This window comes from Trachypithecus francoisi, unplaced genomic scaffold (assembly GCF_009764315.1).
Source record: "Trachypithecus francoisi isolate TF-2019V2 unplaced genomic scaffold, Tfra_2.0 Contig01579, whole genome shotgun sequence".
Taxonomy (NCBI): domain Eukaryota; kingdom Metazoa; phylum Chordata; class Mammalia; order Primates; family Cercopithecidae; genus Trachypithecus; species Trachypithecus francoisi.
In genome coordinates, this window is record NW_022681442.1 from 3,587,366 (window position 1) to 3,609,017 (window position 21,652).

Below are 21,652 nucleotides of genomic sequence, written 5' to 3' on the forward strand. Positions count from 1 at the left end.
AATATGCAAATTGAAAAGAGAAACTACATGAAAGGAGAATAAAATGAACCAGAATAATCTAAACAAAATTTAGGTGGGTATGGCTGCGCTTCACAAACAGACTCTTATAACTGTGCTATCAGAGTAACTCAGTCACATACAGACAGAAAAAATATGGCTGGCCTCAGACTCTTCAACAGCAACATTCAGTGCAAAAAGACAATAAAGTGGTAGCTACAAAATTCTAAGGGAAAGAAAATGTGACAGCTGTGTGGTCATTCAATGAAGGCTGACTACCTCCTTGGACTGTGATGGAATAAGAAGGCCAAAATGGCCCTATAGTCTTAAAAAATTAATAAGACAGAAAATAATATATAAAGGAATGGTTTCTATAATAGACATCAGACATCAGGCAGCACAGGGCCATGATTCCTGAGATTAAAGAAACAAATGAAGTAAGACTGACAATTGCCCCAGGAAGTTTTCAAGGAGGAAATTTCCAGGTTGTGGTGCGGAAGGGGAAACCAAAGAAGCCAGTGGTCTTCTGGAGTTGAACAGAAAGAAACCAAGGTTTGAGGGGGCCAAAGTGCTAGGGTTGGTGGTGAGTGCTGGAGAGGAGAGAGCTGCAAAGGGAAGCTGTAGAAATCTAGAGGGATCCCTGGAATCATTAATTGAGTGCTGAGGCACATACCTCAGAGGAAGCTATGGAGACCAGGCAGGGAGCCATGGCAAAGCCGAGTAACAAACAATTCCTGGAGCTTACACAGGACTGGAAAGGAAGATCTCTTAATAGAGAATCCAGAAAGAGACCCACACAGATACTGTCATCTGATTTTCAAAGAAGACGCCAAGGCAGTTCATCAGGGAAGGGATAATCTTTTCAAGAAATCAAACTGGGACAACACCCTAGCCACACGCATAAAAATGAACCTCAGCCCTTACCTCGTATCATATACAAAAATTGACTCAAAATAGACTATAACCTTAAATATAAGACCTAAAAGCATAAAATTTCTACAACAAAACACAGGAAAATAAATCTTTGTGCTCTTGGATTAGGCAAAAAATTCTTAAATATAACACTTAAACCATATTCCATAAAATGAAAAAATTGGTAAGTTAGACTTCACCAAATTTTTAAAATTTTGCTCTTCAATGATGCTGTTAAGGAAATGAAGAAACAACCCAGACACTGGAACAAAATGGTTACAAGACATATAACTAATAAATATGCGATATATGTAAAACATATAGCTAATAAATATTGTATCTTGAGTGTAAAATATAAAGAATTCTTACAACTCAACAAAAAGAAGACAAATCAATAAGAAAATGGACAAAAGATGTCAACAGAGGCTTCACCAAATAAAGTATATGAATGGCAAACAAACACATAAAAAGATGTCCAATATCATTAGTATTAGGAAAATGCAAATAAAAACCACAGTGAGATATCAGTAAACACTCATTATAATGCCAAATTTTGAAGGACTTATAATAGCAAGTGCTGGTGAGGATATGGAGCAACTGAAACTATCATACATCTCTTGTGGGAATGCACAGTAGAACAGCCACTTGAGAAATCAGTCTGTCAGTTTCTGATAATGTTAAATATACACTTACCATGTTCCAGTAATATCTCTCTTATTTATTTACACAAGAAAAAGGAATCAGGTATCCACACGTAGACTTGTACTCGAATGCATAACAGCTTTCCTCTTAACAAATATAATATATCGATGTAACTGGAGTCTACCAAAATGTCCATCAACTGCTGACTGGATCAACAAATGTGTGTCTATATCTAGATGAATCTAAAAAATAAAGTCAGATACAGAAGACTACTTACTATAATATACCATTTTTATGAAATTATAGAAAAGCCAAAACTATAGTAACAGAAAAGCAGACCATAGAATTGTAACTTAAAGCAATATTTCATGTAAAATAACAAACATTTTCCAGTGCTAGAGAAAAAAAGGGCTTTCTCCTACATTTATGGTGGGATTATGAATTGCAAGCCAGTTTGGGGTCAATTTGTATTTAATATAATAAATCTAAAAATGTCTATCTGAGTCAGCAATTCTCCTGAGATTTATTTTAAGGATATAGTTAATGATCTGTATTCAAGCAAATTTATATAAGCAAAAAATTTAATAATATCCAAAATGGCCAAAATGAAACATTGTTAAATAAATGAGGGTAAATCCATTAAATGGAATAGCATAGAGTGACATAAAATGTTGTAAGCATTGATTATAAATTGTCTACAAATAAAATCTCAATAAAACCATAAAAGTAGATATTTTAAGATCACATTCTTTGATTAAAAAGTATAGAAAACTAGAAACAAATAACCAAAATAGAAATAATGCTATCATACAATTATCTTACAAAGTTTGTCCTCAACAAACAGGAAATAAAAAATGCAATTTAAAGATGTTAAATGCCAATTTACATATATAAAAACCTAAGGAACCTAGCCAAAGATATATATATGTGTGTATATATATGTGTGTGTATATATGTGTGTATATATATATATAGAGAGAGAGAGAGAAATATTCATGGTTTTAAATATTTTATTAATGCAAAAACAAAATAAGAAAATAAAACATTCATTCCAGAAAATTGGAAAAGGAAAAACAAAATAAAAGACAGCAATAGAATAGCAGCAAAGATAAAATTTAATATTAGAAAAAGACCCAGAAAATGAAACAGATATGCAGTAAGGAGCAGAGAAGACAATAGAAATTCCAGTTCTAGTAATTTCCTGAGTTCTCATTGTCACCTCGCCTTGGGTAATGTGAAATAATACTGTATCTTAAAAAAAAAAATCACTTTTCTGTTTCACACAAACTTCAGTTGTTTTTATATGTAAATAGCCTTAATAACTGTTGAGTTAGGATACCAAATCCAGAAAGTATAAAGTATAAGACTGAAATATTTGGTTACATAGACATTTTTAACTTGAGCCAGTAAAATATCTACACATAGTGTTTAAAATGTATAAATGTATAAATATGATTGAAATGCAAATAACAAAATGAATATATATATTCAATGAATATATTTCAATATACATGTATATATCCATAAGATACACAGAACTGACAAAAGTCTACTATCTTTACAAAAAACATGAATAAAAAAGTCTCTATATAATAGATGAACCAACATCATAAACAGAAAACTGTGTCAGTAAAAGTACACATGGGTAATAAGCTTATTAAAATATAGCAACTCTAACTGACATGTAAAAATCAAATAATGCCAACAAGCTACTTCTTGTCTCCCAGCTTGTGAAAGATTAAAAATACTAGCAATACTATGCTGTGGGGAAGCTGTGGAAATTGGGAACTCTAATGCAAAATGCTGTTGGTAGAAATTTAAATTGGGACCCACTTTCTGCTGGTGTACACATATTTTTTGTTGACTCAACAATTCTCCTTCTCAGAATTTATCTCAAGGAAATCCTAGAAAGGTTAGCAAGGTTGAACATAAAAGGAGTATCACCACATCATGGGTACAACAGTGAAAAGCTGGAAACAACCTCAATGTCCACCAAAAAGGGTTTGTAGAAATAATTTGTGGTTGTTTTGTACAATGGTAAACGTGATCTATTGACATGAAAGGATTGCCATGCAATTTGTCGAAATTTTTATGAAGCAGATTAAAAAATAGAACATAGAGTAGGACTCGGTTTTATTATAAATGTGTGCATGGTGCTACACCAGATGTTTGTCTCCTCTGAAACTCATATTGGTGAGTTTCAGTGTGGCAGTATGGAAAGTTGCCACTTTTACGAGGCAGTGGAGTTCTGAGGGCCCTGCCCTCATGAATGTATGAATTCTTTCATGGACTAATGGATTAATGGACCAATGGGTTTTCTCCGGAGTGGGACTGGTGGCTTTATAAGAAGAGTAAGAGAGACCTGAGCTAGCACTGTCAGCCCACTTGCTCTCTGGCCACCACGATGCCCTGTGCCACCTCGGGACTCAGAGTCCTCACTAGCATGAAGGCCCTCACCAGATGTAGCCCCTTGGCCTTGGACTCCTCAGCCTTTAGAACCATAAGAAATACACTTCTATTCTTTATAAATCACCCAGCCTCGGGTATTCAGTTATAGCAACAGGAAGCTAAGACATAAAGCTATCGGTATGAAAGTCTTTGCCCAACTATGAACACAATTACTTCTTCTAGGATAAATTATTTATTATATTTACTTTCTTCTTTATTCTTGCCAGTTCCATTTGAACACATTTTTGTAATGGGCCTATATAATACAAAATACAATAATAAATACAAAATTATTTTCCACATTAGGAATAGAGCCAGAAGGAACTAACTACTGAAATTCTGTCCCACCCTTTAAAAGTGTGGTTAAAATTAATAGACTTAAATAGAAAAAAGTAAGTTTTCCAATAATATACATGTTTGGAGGATGTAGGAAAGTGTGCACCTTCACTGTATTAAGGGCATGGCGGGTGACTGGTATCTTTTTCTAATGAGTGGCTGGGCAATGGGTAGCAACAGCTTCAGGAGCATTCACAGACTGACTCACTTCTAGAAGTCTAAGCTAGGAAATAATCAGAGATATGGACAAAGGTTTATGCATAAGGATGTTCATGCATTTCTCTTCCTTAATCATAATTTTGAAATAGAAACAACATAAGTGTCCACAGTAGTAGAGTATGTGTGTATGTATCTCCAATAATTTATTGAACAAATGTTTGCTGAGTGTCTTCTCTGGGCCAGGCTCTTTGAGAGTCCCTGGAATCCAGTGGTACACAAAACAAACATGTCCACCTCCTAGAGCATGTCATCTAGTCACAATAACGGAAAAGACAGAGGATCAGCTAATTCCACAAATAAGTTAGGTGTTAATAAAGAAAAGTAGAGGATGAAGTAATTGTGTTTTTGGCCATTAAAAGTAAATGCAACTTTCAATGGCAAAAACTGTGATTACATTTGCACCAACTTAATATGCTATTACTAAATAATCAAAGAATACAGTAAAAAGTGGTATGGAAAACATGCTACGAATGAAATGATCTTTTAGCCAAATGGGAGAGTTTTTCTAAAGTCCAGATATGGCCATTTATAAACTATTTACCACTCAACAGAGTGGATACAGATATAATGACCGAAAGCAAGAACATTCAGAACCACCTCTATCAGAGTACTAAAAAGTGATAAAGATGAAACTTCTCAAGATATAATTTAAATAATACACAAATATGATCCAATTTGAAAGAGGAAGTTTGAAAGCCATACCTCTCTGATAAAGTCTAAAAATAGAGAGCTATAAAACATAAGGAGGTGTAAGCTTTTCTCTTTCCACTCCACTGTACACTTGACAAAAGGCTTACCCTCCTTAGGATTTCCTCTTGGAACAATTATAAGAGTCAGATCACCAGTGAGTAAAGAAACTGAGCAATGCATAGCAACAACTTCAGAAAAATCCACAGACTTTATCAAACTTCTAGAAGTCTAAGCAAGGAAATAAGTGGAGATATGAACAAAGGTTTATGCCTAAAGATATTTGTGTGTTCTTTCTCAGTCATAATTGTGAAGTTGAAACAACATAAATGTCCACAATAGAGAAGTATATGTTTACATATTTCCAATAATTATTGGAGAAGTTGGGATTTCATGGTTGTTGTCTGCTAGACTCAGGAACGCTTTGGGAATACAGATCCTCCACACCCTATTATTTAGGAATTCTACTCCTGTCATGATATGGTAGGCTAAACTTGCTTCCATGACACTTGGCCAAGGATTATAAATTACTTGTGTGATTGAGGAAGTCCCTGGGAAGACCATACCCACCCCTTGTTCATGCTGGTTGGCTGTAACCATAGCAGCCTCTTACTCCAGACCAAAGTTCAGCTATTGTAAATTTTATGACCATGTTCAGAGTTCAATGTCCATTAGCATAACCCTTCCTTAGGAAGAGTGAGATTTTATATTTGACAACAAAGTGTTAGACTCTATTTCTAAGTACTAGACTTCAAATGATAAGGTCCAAAAGTGTTATAAGAAGATATTCATTTTTTTGTCCTAGAGAACTTATTTTCCTGTGAAAATGCCTACCACAAAGAAGACATTGATGTTCTTATCAAGCTTTTTCACCAGCCTTGGGTCTTTCATTGTAATTTGCTCTATTCTTGGGACACAAGCATGGATCACCAGTACAATTGCTGTTAGAGACTCTGCTTCAAATGGGAGCATTTTCATCACTTATGGACTTTTTCGTGGGGAAAGTAGTCAAGAATTGAGTCACGGACTGGCAGAACCAAACAAAAACTTTGCAGGTAAATGACAAACTAATTTGAGTGGGTATCGTGAGACTGAATTAAGGTTTATGTCATTCTATATTTGGGCCAAATAACCATTCAAAAATAATTTCTTTGTAAGTTTTGGGTTAGGCTGACGATGCAAGTCTAATAATACAAGATAATTTTGGAAATTTGCCATGCCATTATTTGAGCTTCCTCAGCTCTGCTTGTGTATATTAGTACAGTAGTCTAAATCATTCCAGTAGTGCTGATATTTAAATAACACCTACCAAGTTGATTGACAAGTAAATAAGTAAAAACATGTGACAGCAATATGGCATTGAATAGCCAGGAGGAATGCATGTTTTAACTGTATTGACTGGGTTTTTAGTTGGATCCACAACCTCTGTCTAGAATTTCACAAGTGGCATCTATGCAGGAAAGAGCAAAATGGGAAATTCATTATCTCTGCTTCTCAAGTTCATTTCCTTAACTGATTTGAATTTACCTCCAAAATATCTAATCATTGGGAATTATATTAAATTTCCATTAATTTATTAATTGTATATTTGATAGGAATTCCTAAACTTTTTTGCCTGATTTCTTATATAATAATGCCATCCTCTCAATGGAAGAAAATTAAAAGTTCATTGAGAATAATAAGTTGATTTAGCTACTTATTTGACTTTTGAAGTTTGATACCTACCTTCATGTTTTCTAAATTTAAAAACATTTGTAAGTTATGTAACACATTAAATGGACTTTGTTTTGAACAAAGTTGTATGCTAGTATTATACAGACATTACTGGGTATCATACAGTCATTACCTTTTGACTTATAAATATGCATCATTTTCTATCCTATACACATGTAATGTTTAGTCCTTGTGTAAAACATAAAGAAGTTTGAGTCCTGGACACTAGCTCTAGGTTCTAGCTCTAGTGTGTTTATGACTTTGTTAATGAAACTATTTTCTTAAATCCAAAGCAGCCTGGTTGTGTTCCCAAGTTATACATTTGTCATTTAGATGTTAGCAAAAGCAGCGTCTCCCCGGGCATTGCTATAGCCTTTCAGGGACATCTCCTCTGGTGTCAACCTCAGCTTCCCATAAGGATGGGGAACATTGGCTTTCCAGCAACTTTCAAAGACTCAGTCATGCCTTCAGTTATGTCAATAGCATTTTGAAAACCAAAAAGTGTCCTGAAACCTCAGACACATTTAAAAAATTGTAAGTAAGAGACAAAACCTACCAGTTTTTTTTTGGTTTCCATATGGTGTCTGTTTGGAACCAGTTGATTTCCAATTTGAGATAAATGGCTTCAAAGAAAGCATCAACTATCTCTATGCACGGAGACTCAGAGGAGGCCAGGATGAGTCATCAGGACCTGGCTCTAAAGCCCTGTGTGCATGCAGGTGAGCATAGTGATGTCAGAGGACCAGAGCAAGCACTCGTCAAGGAGAAGGGCCAGTCTGAAAGGGCCCAGGGGCCAGGTAGGTGCGGCAGCCCAGGTGAGAGCACAGTGAGGCAGAATATTTGCCTTCCCTTTGCTGGATCTCTACTTTCAGTCTTTGTTACTGAGGAGCCACATTCTGACTTTCCGCAAGTCACTGCCCAACCTCCCGGTGCTGAAGAAGGTGAACCGCCACCCAATTAATGAAGGTGCTGCACTGTCACTCTGGTTGACACCTAAGGACTCCGCAGAGCCTAGGGGGTCTTCATTGCCAATGATTGTAATAATCGTTGAGCTTGAACACCTGTAAGCAGTTCTTTCAGACAGGGGAAAGTCATGTTACTGGAATCTTCAACTTGTGGTGTTCAGCTGCTAACGATCCTGGGACACTTCACCTGGGAGCAGCCCTGCAGTGTGCACAATGAGACGTGGGTGCTCTCCTATGGTTTCTCATGGCCACCCGGGGCTTCTTTCAAATCAGAAACCAACCGTGGGCAGTAGAATCAAATCTGTATAAATGCCCCTTTCTTGCCGAGCAGTGGTGGACTGACCGTTCCAATTGAGAAGTTGACCACATGAGCTTCTTGGCTAGGGCGAGGTCACATCAAGAGTCTCCCAAGAGTAATAATTATTGCAAAGCTCTGCTATGTTTCTGCATGGTATTTATCACATGAGCCAATTTTGTCTGTAGATTTTGAAACAAAATAGCAGAAGGAAGCAATGACGGCTGATTTCAAAGTGCCAAAATAATTCAGCCAACATTGGTCAATCTGTGGGAAAAATCGTTCTTCAGACCTGGTAAGGAAATTCTCCAGTGTGGAACTTGGAGGGTGCAGGCAGCTCAGGCTGACTGGCTGCATCCTGGTTTGCCCAATATCCAGATGAAAAGTGACAGGTCCTGTATGTCCACCTGTGAGCAGGTTGTCTTTGCTACTCCCAAAGTTCTGGAGATCTGATTTCTGTTCAAAAACACTTCCCTGAGCAGCTGCTGCATGTACGAGGGGCTCAGGAGACTGAAAGGAATTGCACGTGGTTCCTGGCCTTGGACGGCTCACCATCCATTGTGAGAGAAAGACCCTTCCTCAGTTAAAATCAGTGCCCTGCACTCACTGCTGGGGCATGGTATGTGCAGGTCTGCGTGGAAGCAAGGGTTTGGGGGGAACGCATGTCTGCAGAGCCCCATTGGAGGACAGAATCCTGAAAAATGAGCTGCTAGGAGGTGTAATCTCACACTGTGGCCACCCACCTCCCTCTCAGTTCTGGATCTTGGGTGCTATGTAAAAGGAAGTCATTCCTTTAACTCTGTGTTTTGCAAATGTGGTCAGGGTCCGGAAGCACAGTGTGCTCTGTTTCCTCACACTGGCAATCATGGCAAGATGAGTCATTCACATTTAGGACATGGAATTCCCGTGAATGTCGTTTCAAATATTACTCACCCTACACGCTGATCAGAATGTATTTTTTACAGAATCGTTTTGACAGGAAAGGTTTCTATGATAGTTTGTTGTTGTTGTTGTTGTTGTTGTTGTTGTTGTTTGTTGTTTTGTTTCATCACCCAGGCTGCTTCACACCCAGACTGGAGTGCGGTGGCGCCATCTCGGCTCACTGCAATTTCCACCTCCTGAGTTCAAGCAATTCTCGTGCCTCGGCCTCCCTAGTAGCTGGGATTACAGGAATGCATACCACGGGTGGCTAAATTTTGTATTTTTAGTAGAGACAGGGTTTCACCATGTTAGCCAGGCTGGTGTCAAACTCCTGACCTCAAGTGATCTGCCCACCTCGGCCTCCCAAAGTGCTGGGATTACAGACATGAGCCACTGCACCCGGCAAGATTTTTCTTTTCTTTTTTGAGACAGGGTCTTGCTTTGCCGCCCAGTCTGGAGTGCCATAGTGCGATCATAGCTCATTGCAGCCTCTACATTCTGGGCTCGAGAGATCCTCTTGCCTCAGTTTCTGGTGTAGCTGGGACCACAGGCAAGCACCACCACACCCAGCCACTTTTCTGATGTTTTGTGGAGACGGGGTGTCACCAGCCCAGGCTGGACTTTATTATGAGAGATATTTCTCGTCTTGTGACACTGCACTCTTTGTTCTCGGTTCCAAGACCAGTCTGATTGGCAGATGTGTGGGACTTTGAGCAGTCACGTTGCCTGCAGCGGAAGGTAGAATCACCTGGGATGCGGGTGAGGCACCCCACCCGGACCGGATGAAGAGCAATCTCTGTGGGGTTAGGCCCTGACCTGCTCGTTTTTTTTTACATCTTCCCAGGTGATCCTAATTCAGTGTTGACAACAACCAAGGCCAGGCACTAGAGTGACAGGCATTGCTGTACTGGGTATTGTTGTTTAAGTCCTTTGGATGTGACCCGCTTGAAATTAAATTAATTGATTGGCAAAAGCTCTAGACAACCTTGCAAAGGAAGCAAGGCTGACTGAGGGAAAGCTCGGCTCCCGGCTGGCCTTTCAGTGCCGCATCTGGGTCAGGACCCACTGCAGCTGGCGCGAGTCTCTCCCCACCTGGCACTCCCCCGCCCGCTAGTCTCTTTCTTTTCTCCACCGACCTCCACGTGTTCTCAGGGAGCTCAACATTGCACCATTAGTCCAGGCTAAAAATAATTAGAAAAATAAATCTGCTGCAGAAACTAATGAATTGCAAAGAGAAGAACAAATGAAGTTTATTTCTCCAGAATTCATAAAGAGCCCCCACCTTACTACTCCTACCCTGTCCGCATAAGGAGATTCTCCTGGAGAGCAGTGTTCATCATCTGCCCCGAGAGATGTAACCACACTGGGAGGGGGAGAGTATAGAGGACAAAAAGGGTGCCCGCCCAGGCTCAGGCCACTTCTGCCCAAGGAACCCTGGTAAGTTTCTGAGAGGCTGGGGCACCAGCCTGGGCTCCCTGGGAGAGCTACCAGGTCACACTTGGAGATCTGTTGATAGAACGAGCTCCTCCCTCAGTTACTGGGCGCTGCCCTGTTCGGGCTCCCTGGTGACCAGGTGTTTACGGAGGGAGTCACGGTAATTCCCACCCGTCCACTCACAAAGCCATGGGCTCTCCCTTGATGTCCGAGGACTTACCGAAAACCAGAACTCAAAAGGCAGATGGCAAGTGGGGCCTGAAGGGTTACATTTCCCTGCGTGGGGAGCCCGGATGTCCGGATGGCTCTCAGTGGCACCCATTATCCACTGCCCACCAGCACGTTTCTGCCTCCCAGCTGCGGGATCTGCGGGTCAGGCGCTCTGCTCTGTGGCCACATTGTTCTTGGCTCTTTCCTGGGGCAATCAGCGTCAATTGTGAGGTGGCTTTCCTGATTCACACGCTTGCCCCCTAAAAGGAAGAGAAAGAACGGAATGTATTTGCTAATTTTATAGGCAGAGAGCAGCTGTCAGATGCTATGTAGGATTATTGTCATTTCATTCTTGATAACTTTCCCTGAATTTTCAGCTTTTATTGTCTAAGTTCTGAGCCAGGAGCTGGAGGGGAGATACAGCTGTCAGACCTGTGTGGCAGGAAATTCAGAAAGCCGGAAAATAATTTTAAAATCCAGCAGTTAGAATCAAGATGAATTGTCACCTTAAAATGCAGAAAATATGAGTCAACAGGCCCCAAATGACTCCCTTTGGAAAAATCACATCATTAGACCTTACCAAAAGTCACAAACAAAGCTAAATTCAATTGTCACTTTCTAATTTACTCTGAAAAAAAAAATGGAATGTGAACCATTTACCAATGAATATCCAAACACTGCTTTTACTAAGTGTGTGAAGCAGAAAAATACTGCAAGCCACTTCAGGGGCCTTGGACACAGCTTTTAAAATTTTTTAATTTTTATTTTTGTTTTAACACTGAAGTTTCTATTTTCTAGTTAAGTAACCAAATTACTTCTTATTGGTTACCAAACTTTGCTAAGGAGTGAGTTCATTCAGTCCCCAGCAAACTTTGGGATAGACCCCGGAGTTTCCCCTTTAGCGTCCAGGAGGAGCTGGCGAGTGTGGAATGGGAAGCGATTCCCCTTATGGTGACTCAGCAGTAACTCAGCTGCAGCCTCTGACCTGTCCCCCTGAACAGGTGTGTCCTACGTGCTGTAGCTTTTTTTCCTCCTCTCCTCCGGTGTCATCCTCTATTACTTTCAAATTAAGTGTGTGCTAAATTGTAGCAATATGAATCCTGCATCCGCTGCACCTCCACAGTGAGGAATAGGCAGAGGCAAGAGACATCACCTGAGGTCAGAGATGGGAACCATCCCAGCCCAGGTGGCCACATCCCACTCACCCAGAAGGCAGGCCCAGCAGGTCCCACCCATCCCCGCCCAGGCAGCAGGCAGTGGCTGGTGTGACCCATGTCCCTCTAGAGCTCTTCCATGGGATGCATAGCCCAAGACTGTGCTGAGAATTTCACCATGCTCTATGAGTTATTAGCAGAAATTCCAAAATAGTCCAGTCACCATCGAGCACAAGTAGGCTGTACCTGTGCGAGCTGGACTTTGCTCACGGTCCCCAGTTCCACTTGAGGAGCAGAATGTTCCCTTGCCACATTGGTGAAGCCATTGTCCTCATGCCACTCAGCTGAGGCTTGCCTGGTCGTCTCCTGGTCTGCTCCCTTCTCCCATGGGTTTTCAAGGGACATGCGGCCATGCCAACTGCTGTAAGGCATATCCACCTTGCCCTCCTCCTGCCCTTTTCTCTCTCCTCCCCTTTTCTTTCCTGCACTTTCTCACCCTCCCTTGCAACCAGGGCCCTTGGGTTACCTGTCACTGCTGCTTCTGGGGCTTCTCCCACTCCTGGTCTAGGAGGCTCTACCCCGAGACCCGTGCCACTCAGGATGCCCGCTCTCTCTGGATGAGGGTCTTTACCACAGGACCCTTTTGCCAGCAGCCCCGAGGCAGTGTCTCAGGCACCCAGTTGCAAGCTGCCGGCCACATCTCCTTCATGCCCACTGTCTGTTCAGTGGGAGGAAACTTTTCTTCCTCATAGAACACTGCTGATTAAAAAGCCAAAAAAGAAAACAATAGTGAACAGATAGAATTAAGAGGTTCAAAAATGGAGTGAGGATGTCATCCTGTCCAAGGGGAGTGTCGGGTCTCACTGGGAGCCCCGTGTCTATCTGGCCATGTGTGGTGGCTCATGCCTATAATCCCAGCACTTTGGGAGGCCCAGGCGGGAGGATCACTTGAGCTCAGGAATTGGAGACCAGCCTGGGCAACATAGTGAGATCCTGTCCCTACAGAAAATTGTTTAAAAGGCTGGCCATGGTGGCTCACGCCTGTAATCCCAGCACTTTGGTAGGCCAAGGCGGGCAGATCACCTGTGATTGGGAGTTGGAGACCAGCCTGACCAACATGGAGAAACCCCATCTCTCCTAAAAATACAAAATTAGCCGGGCATGGTGGCGTATGCCTATAATCCCAGCTACTCGGAAGGCTGAGGAAGGACAATCGCTTGAACCCGGGAGGCGGAGGTTGGGGTGAACCGAGATCGTGCCATTGCACTCCAGCCTGGGCAATAAGAGCAAAACTCCAACTCAAAAGGAAAAAATTTTTAAAAATTAGCTGAGCGTGGTTGTGGTGGCACATCCTGTAGTTCCAGCTACTCCGGAGGCTGAGGCAGGAGGATTCTTTGTTTGAACTCTGGAGATCAAGACTGCAGTGAGCGATGATGTTGCCACTGCACTCCAGTCTGGGTGACACAGCAAGACCCTGTCTCCAAAAAAAGAAGAAAAAAAGAGAAAGAGAAATAGGGTCACAATAAAGTATGTGTAGCGGGCCAGGCTGTCAGGGACTTTGCAGTCACACCCAACAAAGAATACTCCAGAGACGTGGGCTGTTAATCATGTTGGGATTTATATCCCTCCTCAAATATTTGGAAAGGCTGCCAGGCAGGAAAGGAGCAAGTGAATTTTGTATGATTTCCAAAGGAGAATTAAGACCCGTGGGTGAAGTTGTGGAGATGCAGATTTGGGCTCAGCATAAAGACAAATTTTTCAATCATTATGGTGATGCGGGGAGGGAAAGGGGAGGGGAATTGGTGACCCCTCCCATGGGTGCCCACAGCACCCTGGGGTCTCCCACCTCCCATGCCTGTTCTCTGAATTCTTTGTAACAGTCTGGTTCCATTAGGAACTCCTTGACCTTCGATCCATGGGCATATGCTGAGGGAATACCACCCCTAGGCCCAGGAACCAGAGATCCTACCTGGCCTTTTCGCTTTCTGTTCTTTCAAGCTGCTCCAGATAAAGATGTGAGGTCTCCAAGGCTCTCTCCCTGGAGATCAGAGAAATCAGCACGAAAAGAAAGAGACTCTCACTTGTTTTGACCCACCTGTTCCCAGTGATGTTGCTGTGGCCTTACTGTGACTCGGAACTTTCTCCCAAATCACTTTCTCCCATGTCCTGGTGACTTTCGTGGAACTTCCCTGTAAACACTATTTAATGCACTGGCCTCCTCCACAGGGCCTCACACATCCTGACAGCCCGTGGCTGGGCTGGGCTTACACCACCCCTGTGGTGCCTGGGCCTTGTGTCCTCCACAAAAGAGCAGGTGGAGGATATGGCTGGTGGGGGTCAGAAGCCTGCAAAACCAGGAACCCCGGACTGACAGCCAGGGCACCTTTGCTTCATTTTATGAGTGTCCTTCTATGCCTGGAGCTACTCTGCACTTAAGAAATATGCACATTTCATACGATGCTGTTAGGATTCAGAAGAGTTCTCCTTGGAAAGCAGAGTCAAGGCTCACTCATGGGCAAATTCCCAGCCGCCTCCAGCATTGGAGCCCTGTGGGCATCGGGTCCTCTCTGTCTCCAGGAAAGTGGAGTCTGAAGTAGGACTCACACCTCGATTTGCACCAACAGAAGTCATTTTCTTATGTCAGCCTTCAGCTTCCACTTTCCTGGTCACCTTTCTTAGCCTTTTCTCTGCTCATGCCACCCCTGACTCATGGAATTACTCCAGACACCACAGGGCTTATGGGATTCTCACAGTGCACAAGTTTTCAGGGTGACCCGCCCTGTGAGTGCCTCCAAGTGGAAGCCGAGTTAGTGCTCAGAGCAACAGGGGCACTGATGAAACTGTGAAAAGCACCTTGGCAAGGACAGGGCCTGAGCTCATAATGGGAAGGCTGGCCAGCCCTGCTGCCAGTATCCAGGAAGGCAAACTCTCTCCTAGGGGACTTCAAAATCAGGCTAAATATCCAGTTATCTGTAGTGTTGCGGTTATACCCATCCAACTACTGATTCAACAGCCAGCCCCCTGTGGGGAAGGCAGGTCTTGTTCTTGCATGACTTGGAAGTTCCTGATATCTCTACTGACATCCAACAACTGTTAACTCAAATACCTAAGAGGGTAGGGTGGGGAGGAATGCCAGCCCAGAGCTGGTATTTGCATTATGTGCTATGCACTCACAAAACATTGTTTTAGTTTTAGGGATACTGAATAATTCTTCCCAAAAAACTCTGCATTTGGTGACTATCCTGTTCCTGGTCCTGAGTTTGCTCACGTCGCTGCTGAGCTCTGGGTTTACCTTCTACAACAGCATCAGCAACCCTTACCAGACGTTCCTGGGGCCGATGGGGGTGTACACCTGGAACGGGCTCAGCGGTGAGTGGACCTGTGAGACTCGGTGCTCTGCAGAGGACCGCATCCCTCTTGTCCCCGCGTCTCCGCCTCTCACACACGCATGAACATACAGTCACGTTTATACCAAGAAAACTATGAGGACCTCCCATGAGCTAAGGGCTGGGGTTTATTTTGTCAATCCAAAGTGTTTATGAAGCATCTCTGGAAATATAATTCTGTTTTAAATGCACTATTGAGGAGGCTTATAACAAGCCAGCCTTTGCTTTTGAGACTCTAACATAGGAAGTCAAAATGCACAAAAGTCAACAAAATATTGACCGGGCTCCTGCCATGTGCTTAACTCCAAGTTAGGCTCTGTGTGGCATATAGAAGCACACACATGTGCATACACATACACGTGCACACACACATGCACACACACACATGCACACCCAGACACACATGAACACACTGGCACACTGTTCCTTCTCTTTCCTCTTCCACATGACAAGAGTCCACTTAGTCTCCACACACGACATCTCTGCATGCTTGTGCCACAGAGCCACAGATAATGGCACATAAGAGAATCAGGGGGCAATGCCTTTCTTGTGGGCTACCTATAAGTGTTGCTGGGTGGTGTTGCTTGGTTATTTTATTTGTTTCATGGGTGTGGTGCTGGGAGGATGGAGTCCAGATGGGAAGTGGGTCCCAGCTTTGACTCACAGTCTTTTCGCTTTCACTGGGTTTTGCCAGGGCTCTGCGGCTGCCCATCTGCCCAGAGCAGGGCTGGGGAAGTGCCTCTTTGCCCTGCTCAGCTGCCTTCAGGGCCTTGCTCCCGCCAGGCAGCCAGGTGTCTCCTGTTCTTTCCCTCTCTCCACCATTGCAACTGGACCTTGGGAACGAAGCCTGTCCTAAGGAAATGATTTCTGAGGTGGCTTCATGTAAGCTTCAGGTGACACATTTTAACACAGGCCTGAAATTTTCAAGCATAAGAAGGAGGCTCTGGATATCAGACGTGTCAGGAAGCCTCAGAGGAGGGACTGAGAGCAGCATCATCCTGTCCCTCCGTTGAGTGTCATCCTTACCATGAGGCAGGCGCAGGTGGCTGGAGGAGGCCAGCAGCTCCATGCCATGGAGTAGAGGTGTGCTGAGGAATATGAACAACTGGCTCTCCAGTGGGGAGAAACACAGAGAGAAAAAAGCCCTGGTGATTGGAATGGTGTAAGCAGAGCCACATGGCCGTTTTCAAACTCCCAATGTGAGATCACTGACGTGGAGTTGAGATGTAAAAACTGGCCCCAGCGTAGCACAGGAGCTTCGGAAGGGATGCTTTTTAAAATGGAAAAGCATTAAGCCAGGACTACAGGTGGGCTGGGTTGCATTATGTAATCACACCTCAGCTCTGAGGATTTGGGGTCAGGCTGGTTTAACCACATTCATATATGACTGGCTCTTTCTTTCTGTGCTTGTATTGCTTGGTGGTAAAAACAAATAAATCCCCCAATTTAAAGGGCAGCCACTATGGACGAGGCACAACAGTCCTGTAGAATGAATATCACTGCTTCTCTTTCTTAGAGCAGAGCTGAGTGTCAGAGGTTAAGGGACTTTGTTACAAAATCAGATATACTCACCTGTATGCCAGAGTCCTTGGCCCAAGCTACTTGCATGATGATGATTCACCCCTGTCAACCAAAACCAAAGGTAAACCAACTGGTACTCATGGCCAGGGCAAAGAGATAGATTATTTTTACTTTTGCTGATGTAACTAAGAAAGCACGAGAAGCAGTGACTTCAGACACAGCTCGAGTTAGGGTCTTGGCCTGTGTGATGAGGACTGTTTCCTGCCACTGCTCCATCTATTGGAATCCTCAGTGTTGACGCCATCATTCATTAATTGGCTGGATCAATCCTCTTGAAGATAAGATGACTGCTGGCCACTCTGGGCTCATTGCTGATGGTGGCAGCCCCAGGAGAAAAAAACTTCTTATTTCCTTCAAATTCAGAGAAAGTCCCAGGCTACTTTGCACTGGCATAGCCCTTCTCCCATCCCTTGACCAATCTCTGTGGCCGGCAGGGTTGAATTCCCCAAGCCATCCACTGGTTGACTAAGGCTACCTGCCCATCCTGGAGCCGGGGCTGGAGTCGGCCCTTCCCCAGCCGCAGGGGTGAGTAGAGAAGGAAGACTGCATTCCTGGAGGGAAAACAGGTGCCAGAACCAGAGTGGAGAGCCAGGTGTGGCGCCGGCCGAACAACAGGGGCCCAGCATTGCTGTGTCTGCAGCCTGCAGGGTTCAAAGTCTGCCACCTCTTCCATAGGCTGTGGCTTCCACATCTCTGCTCCTCCACAGCGGAGTATGGGCTGGCTTTGCATATAACACAGGCCTCATGCATGTTTGTGAATAAAAACAGGGGCCAGGCAGCCTCCCCATAGCTCTGCTTACTCCTATCCACAAAGAATTATTGGATGGAGAGGGAATTCCTGCCACCTTCCTTTCCTGGCTCAGGGGCAAGTTCTAACACACAGAGGGAGGCTGTGAGGTGGGCAGAAAACAGCCTGAGAAGTTGATGTGGAAGGAGCAGCTTGTGTTCTGCTGCCCACCTGGGAGAAGGCCTCGGCACAGCTTGGCTTCCTCTAAATGCCCCTTGAGGCCTCTTGACCCTAACGCTTTGGTAGGCCTGACTTTTGCCCAAAGTAGCCCTTTGAGGGTTCCTGATTTTCTTCACAGGAGCTTTGAGGGTTGGAGAACTTAGTGAAACTCTCAGTTTCAAGGAGGCTCAGCCTGCAGAAGGGCTTGTGTACAGAGAGGCCTTAATTCTTGCCTTGGGTCACGACGGTGGGAGAGCATGATCAGACTGACTTCTGGGAGTCCTGGGGCCAGAAGGAATCGCTCCAAACCCCTAGGGGCTGGATTTGAACAACCTCTGCTTAGCCAGCAGATGTTGGGTAGGGAAGGAAGTGGGTTTGCTGGCTTGTTTCTGATAGAAAGAAGCAGTTTCTGCTTTGAGGAGACAAACAGCAGTCTCACTTCCTAGGTTCCCGTGACTCTGACCTCAGTCTACCCTCTGCACCACACTGACCTGATGAGGCTGCATCCTGACCTCAGGGGATACAATTGTCGACTGAGAGCAGCTTGGAGCCAGAGAGAACTTTGCAGACCGCCTGTTCCAAATACATTTGTGTCTCAACTGAGGAACCCAGAAAGCAGAAAGGGATCAGTAGGTCACGGGGCCCGAGGGTCACAGGCCAGGACAGAAGCCACAGTCCGTGAGCCTTCCGAAGCTCCTCATCTACCCCAGGGCTTCCTCCAGCCCTGTAAGTCCTTCTGTCCCAGAGGCTGGAGAAGCCCGGCAGGTAGAGGCTCTGGGCATCTCGTCACTAAAGGGGACTCAGGTTGGCATTTTGTGTCTGTGTGTCAGCCCCTCCCGGTTCAAATCAAAGTTCTAGGCAGCCCGCTCTGGAAAAAAGCATTTAGCCTATATTCATCCTGCCCCTTTATGATTAAGCTTTTATAAGAAACTTCACAAGAGGAAAATGAAAGATAATTAAGGCTGTGAGGCACTCGGAGAGCTTCAGAGGACCAGGGCTTTTGTTCGGACAAATTATTAAGAAATAAAACCATTATATTGAGGATGAAGGTCTGTCATCAAGGAGCATTTAAAACATTCTCCTCATACAAAGCCCCTCTAATTAAGGCCTTTTGAAGGACCGTTTGGAAGGTTTCCCTAGGTGTGGGTTATAGCAGGATACGTTTGATGTCCACTGAGTTCCGGGTACGTGGCGGCAGACAGAGTCTCAAAGGGATTCTGTGGCCAGGATCCCCTGGCGGCCCCCTCTGCACATCACACCTCACTGGGTGAGCCTACTCACCAGTCTCATCACAGGCTCTGGAACACAGGCATCCTTGTCCTCCAAAACCTTTCTTTTAACAACTTTATTAACACATGAGTCACACACCATATAATTCACCCATTAAAGTATACAATTCCATGGTTTTTTGTATGTTCTTAGACATGTGCAAGCCTCACCACTGCCAATTTTAGAATCTTTTGATCATCTTGAAAAGAAACCCCATGCCCGTTAGCTATCACCCCCTCCCAGCCCACTTCCAGCCCTAGGCAACCGCAAAAGCCCTAATCTACATTTTGTTTGTTTGTTTGTTTCTATCTCATGCCCTTTGGAAGATGAGGAATGAGGCTCAGAAAGGCTACATGACTTGTCCAAGTTCACCTAGCTAGGATTTCCAATCCTGAACTGACTCCAGAACTACGTTCTTTTAATTAGACAAAAATGCCTCTCCCAAGTCTGTACTGAAGCATGTTCTTTAGGACCGGGCACAGTGGTTCACACTCAGCACTTTTGGAGGCCGAGGCAGGTGGATCACTTGAGTCCAGGAGTTCGAGACTAGCCCGGGCAACATAGAAAAAGCTGATCTCCACAAAAAATTAGCCAAGCATGGTGGCATGTGCCTGTAGTCAGCTAGTCAGGAGGCTGAGGTGGTAGGATCAATGGAGCCTGGGAGGTGGAGGTTCAGTAAGCTGAGATCATGCCACGGCACTTCAGAGCCCAGGGGACAGTGAGACCCCATCTCAAAAGAAACAAAAAAGAATGTTTTCTAGTGGAGGATATTGTGAAGAATAAAAACAGGAAGACAGAAACGTACAATAAGTTCTATTCTCTAATGAGTTTTGTAAAGAGATCCCTCCTGAGTAGACACTCTTGCCAGTGGCATCATATGCCATGAGATTCAAGCTCCTGGGATGGCATTTTTGTGGCTCACAGGGCAGCCCAGTCTCGGTACCCAGTTCTTAGGACCCTGGGACCTCTCCCCAGCAGCTGAGCTTGTATCTCACAGTCCCAGATACTCCAGGCCCACTGCCCACCCAGGGTCTTTGCTGAGGCAGCTTCATCCATCTGTGATGCCCTGTCCTTCCTCAGCTCTTCCCAGACCTCCTTATACAGCTTCTTTCTGAACTGTCCTATTCACTCATTCATTCAGCACACTACTGCATTCACCACCTAGGAAGTGCACTGTTTGGTAGACCAGTTGCACAACTACTTCTGAAAGTATTTGAGTCAGCACGTTTGTTGTTGGTCATACACAGCCCTGCACAATCTTTAGTGTTCTATGCCTAGACATCTAGTTTGTGTCTTACAATTTTGTATCTTCTCCCTAGTGCTTAAAAGAGTGTAAACTCCCGTGCAGATATTCAATACATACCCACAGATATGTGTTCCATAAAGATAAGTGACATTAAAAACTGTATCACCATGCCATGCATGAAACTCCATCTTCTTTTCAGCATCCTTCATTTTTGTGACCATGATACTGTTTGTGGCGAACACACAGTCCAACCTTCTGTCCGAAGAGTTGTCACACATACTTTACCCGACAACCGCCAGTAAAGGAACGACCCACAGTTACGGATACTCGTTCTGGCTCATACTGCTCGTCATTCTTCTAAATATAGTCACTGTAACCATCATCATTTTCTACCAGAAGGCCAGGTACCAGCGGAAGCAGGAGCAGAGAAAACCAATGGAATATGCTCCAAGGGACGGAATTTTATTCTGAATTCTCTTTCATCTCATTTTGGCATTGCATCTGTTTTACATCAGCCCTGAGTAGTAACTGGTTAGCTTCTCTGGACAATTCAGCATGGTAGCGTGACTGTCATTTGTGACAGTGTTTGTGTTTCGTGACACTGTGTTCTTCATTGATGCTGTACTCCTGAAAAGTTTCTCCCACAAGGTTGGGGAAAATGAATGGGAAGTATAGCCAGTCTGTGTGGCATTCAAAGCAGTAGCATCATGACGAGCGTAACGACCCTTCTGACCTGGTCTCACGATCTGAAATAATAAAAGGTTGTGTCATGTTTCTTTTCTTTGAGTATCTCAAAGCACTTCAGCTCCTATGATCTCATTCCCCTCAGGAGGGACCAGGTATTTTTATTCTACTCTATGCATGAAGACTTCTGAGAACCGAAGGTTTCAGAACTCACCTTTCCAGGACCAAGTGCTGGAGGCAAAGAGAGACTTTGGAGTAAAGGACTTGGTTCTCTGGACCCTCAGTTGCTGGCATATTCAAACCCAATGGTGGGTAAAAGTGATTATATGTGATCCTCAAACACATTTTTGAGATTCCAAGATGGGGTTTGGGTCAGAAAGAGAATAGAAATGAGAAGATCAGAGAAAGAGAAAAATGATAGCCCTGTGGTCTATATGGTAAGTAGGCTAAACATTATGTTTTTGGTTTAATAAGATTGTGGTGAATTCAGTCAAAATGGAAATGAAGCATTGCAGCAAGTTCTAGCAACCACCGTGTCAACCAACAGCCTTAGTTTCTGTGGTGTAGACCCGGGTGTGGCAGGTCTGATGGGAGTGTGTCATCCATC

General features: G+C 43.9%; 1 protein-coding gene across 1 annotated transcript; it reads left to right on the top strand.

The window, feature by feature from the left end:
- Positions 1-5,904: 5,904 nt before the first annotated feature.
- CLRN3 (clarin 3) lies at positions 5,905-21,157 on the top strand. Its single transcript, XM_033179121.1, has 3 exons — positions 5,905-6,296; positions 15,123-15,302; positions 20,561-21,157. Exons 1-3 carry the CDS (start codon positions 6,068-6,070, stop codon positions 20,830-20,832), a joined length of 681 nt encoding a protein of 226 aa, XP_033035012.1. The 5' UTR covers positions 5,905-6,067; the 3' UTR covers positions 20,833-21,157.
- The last annotated feature ends 495 nt before the right edge of the window (positions 21,158-21,652 follow it).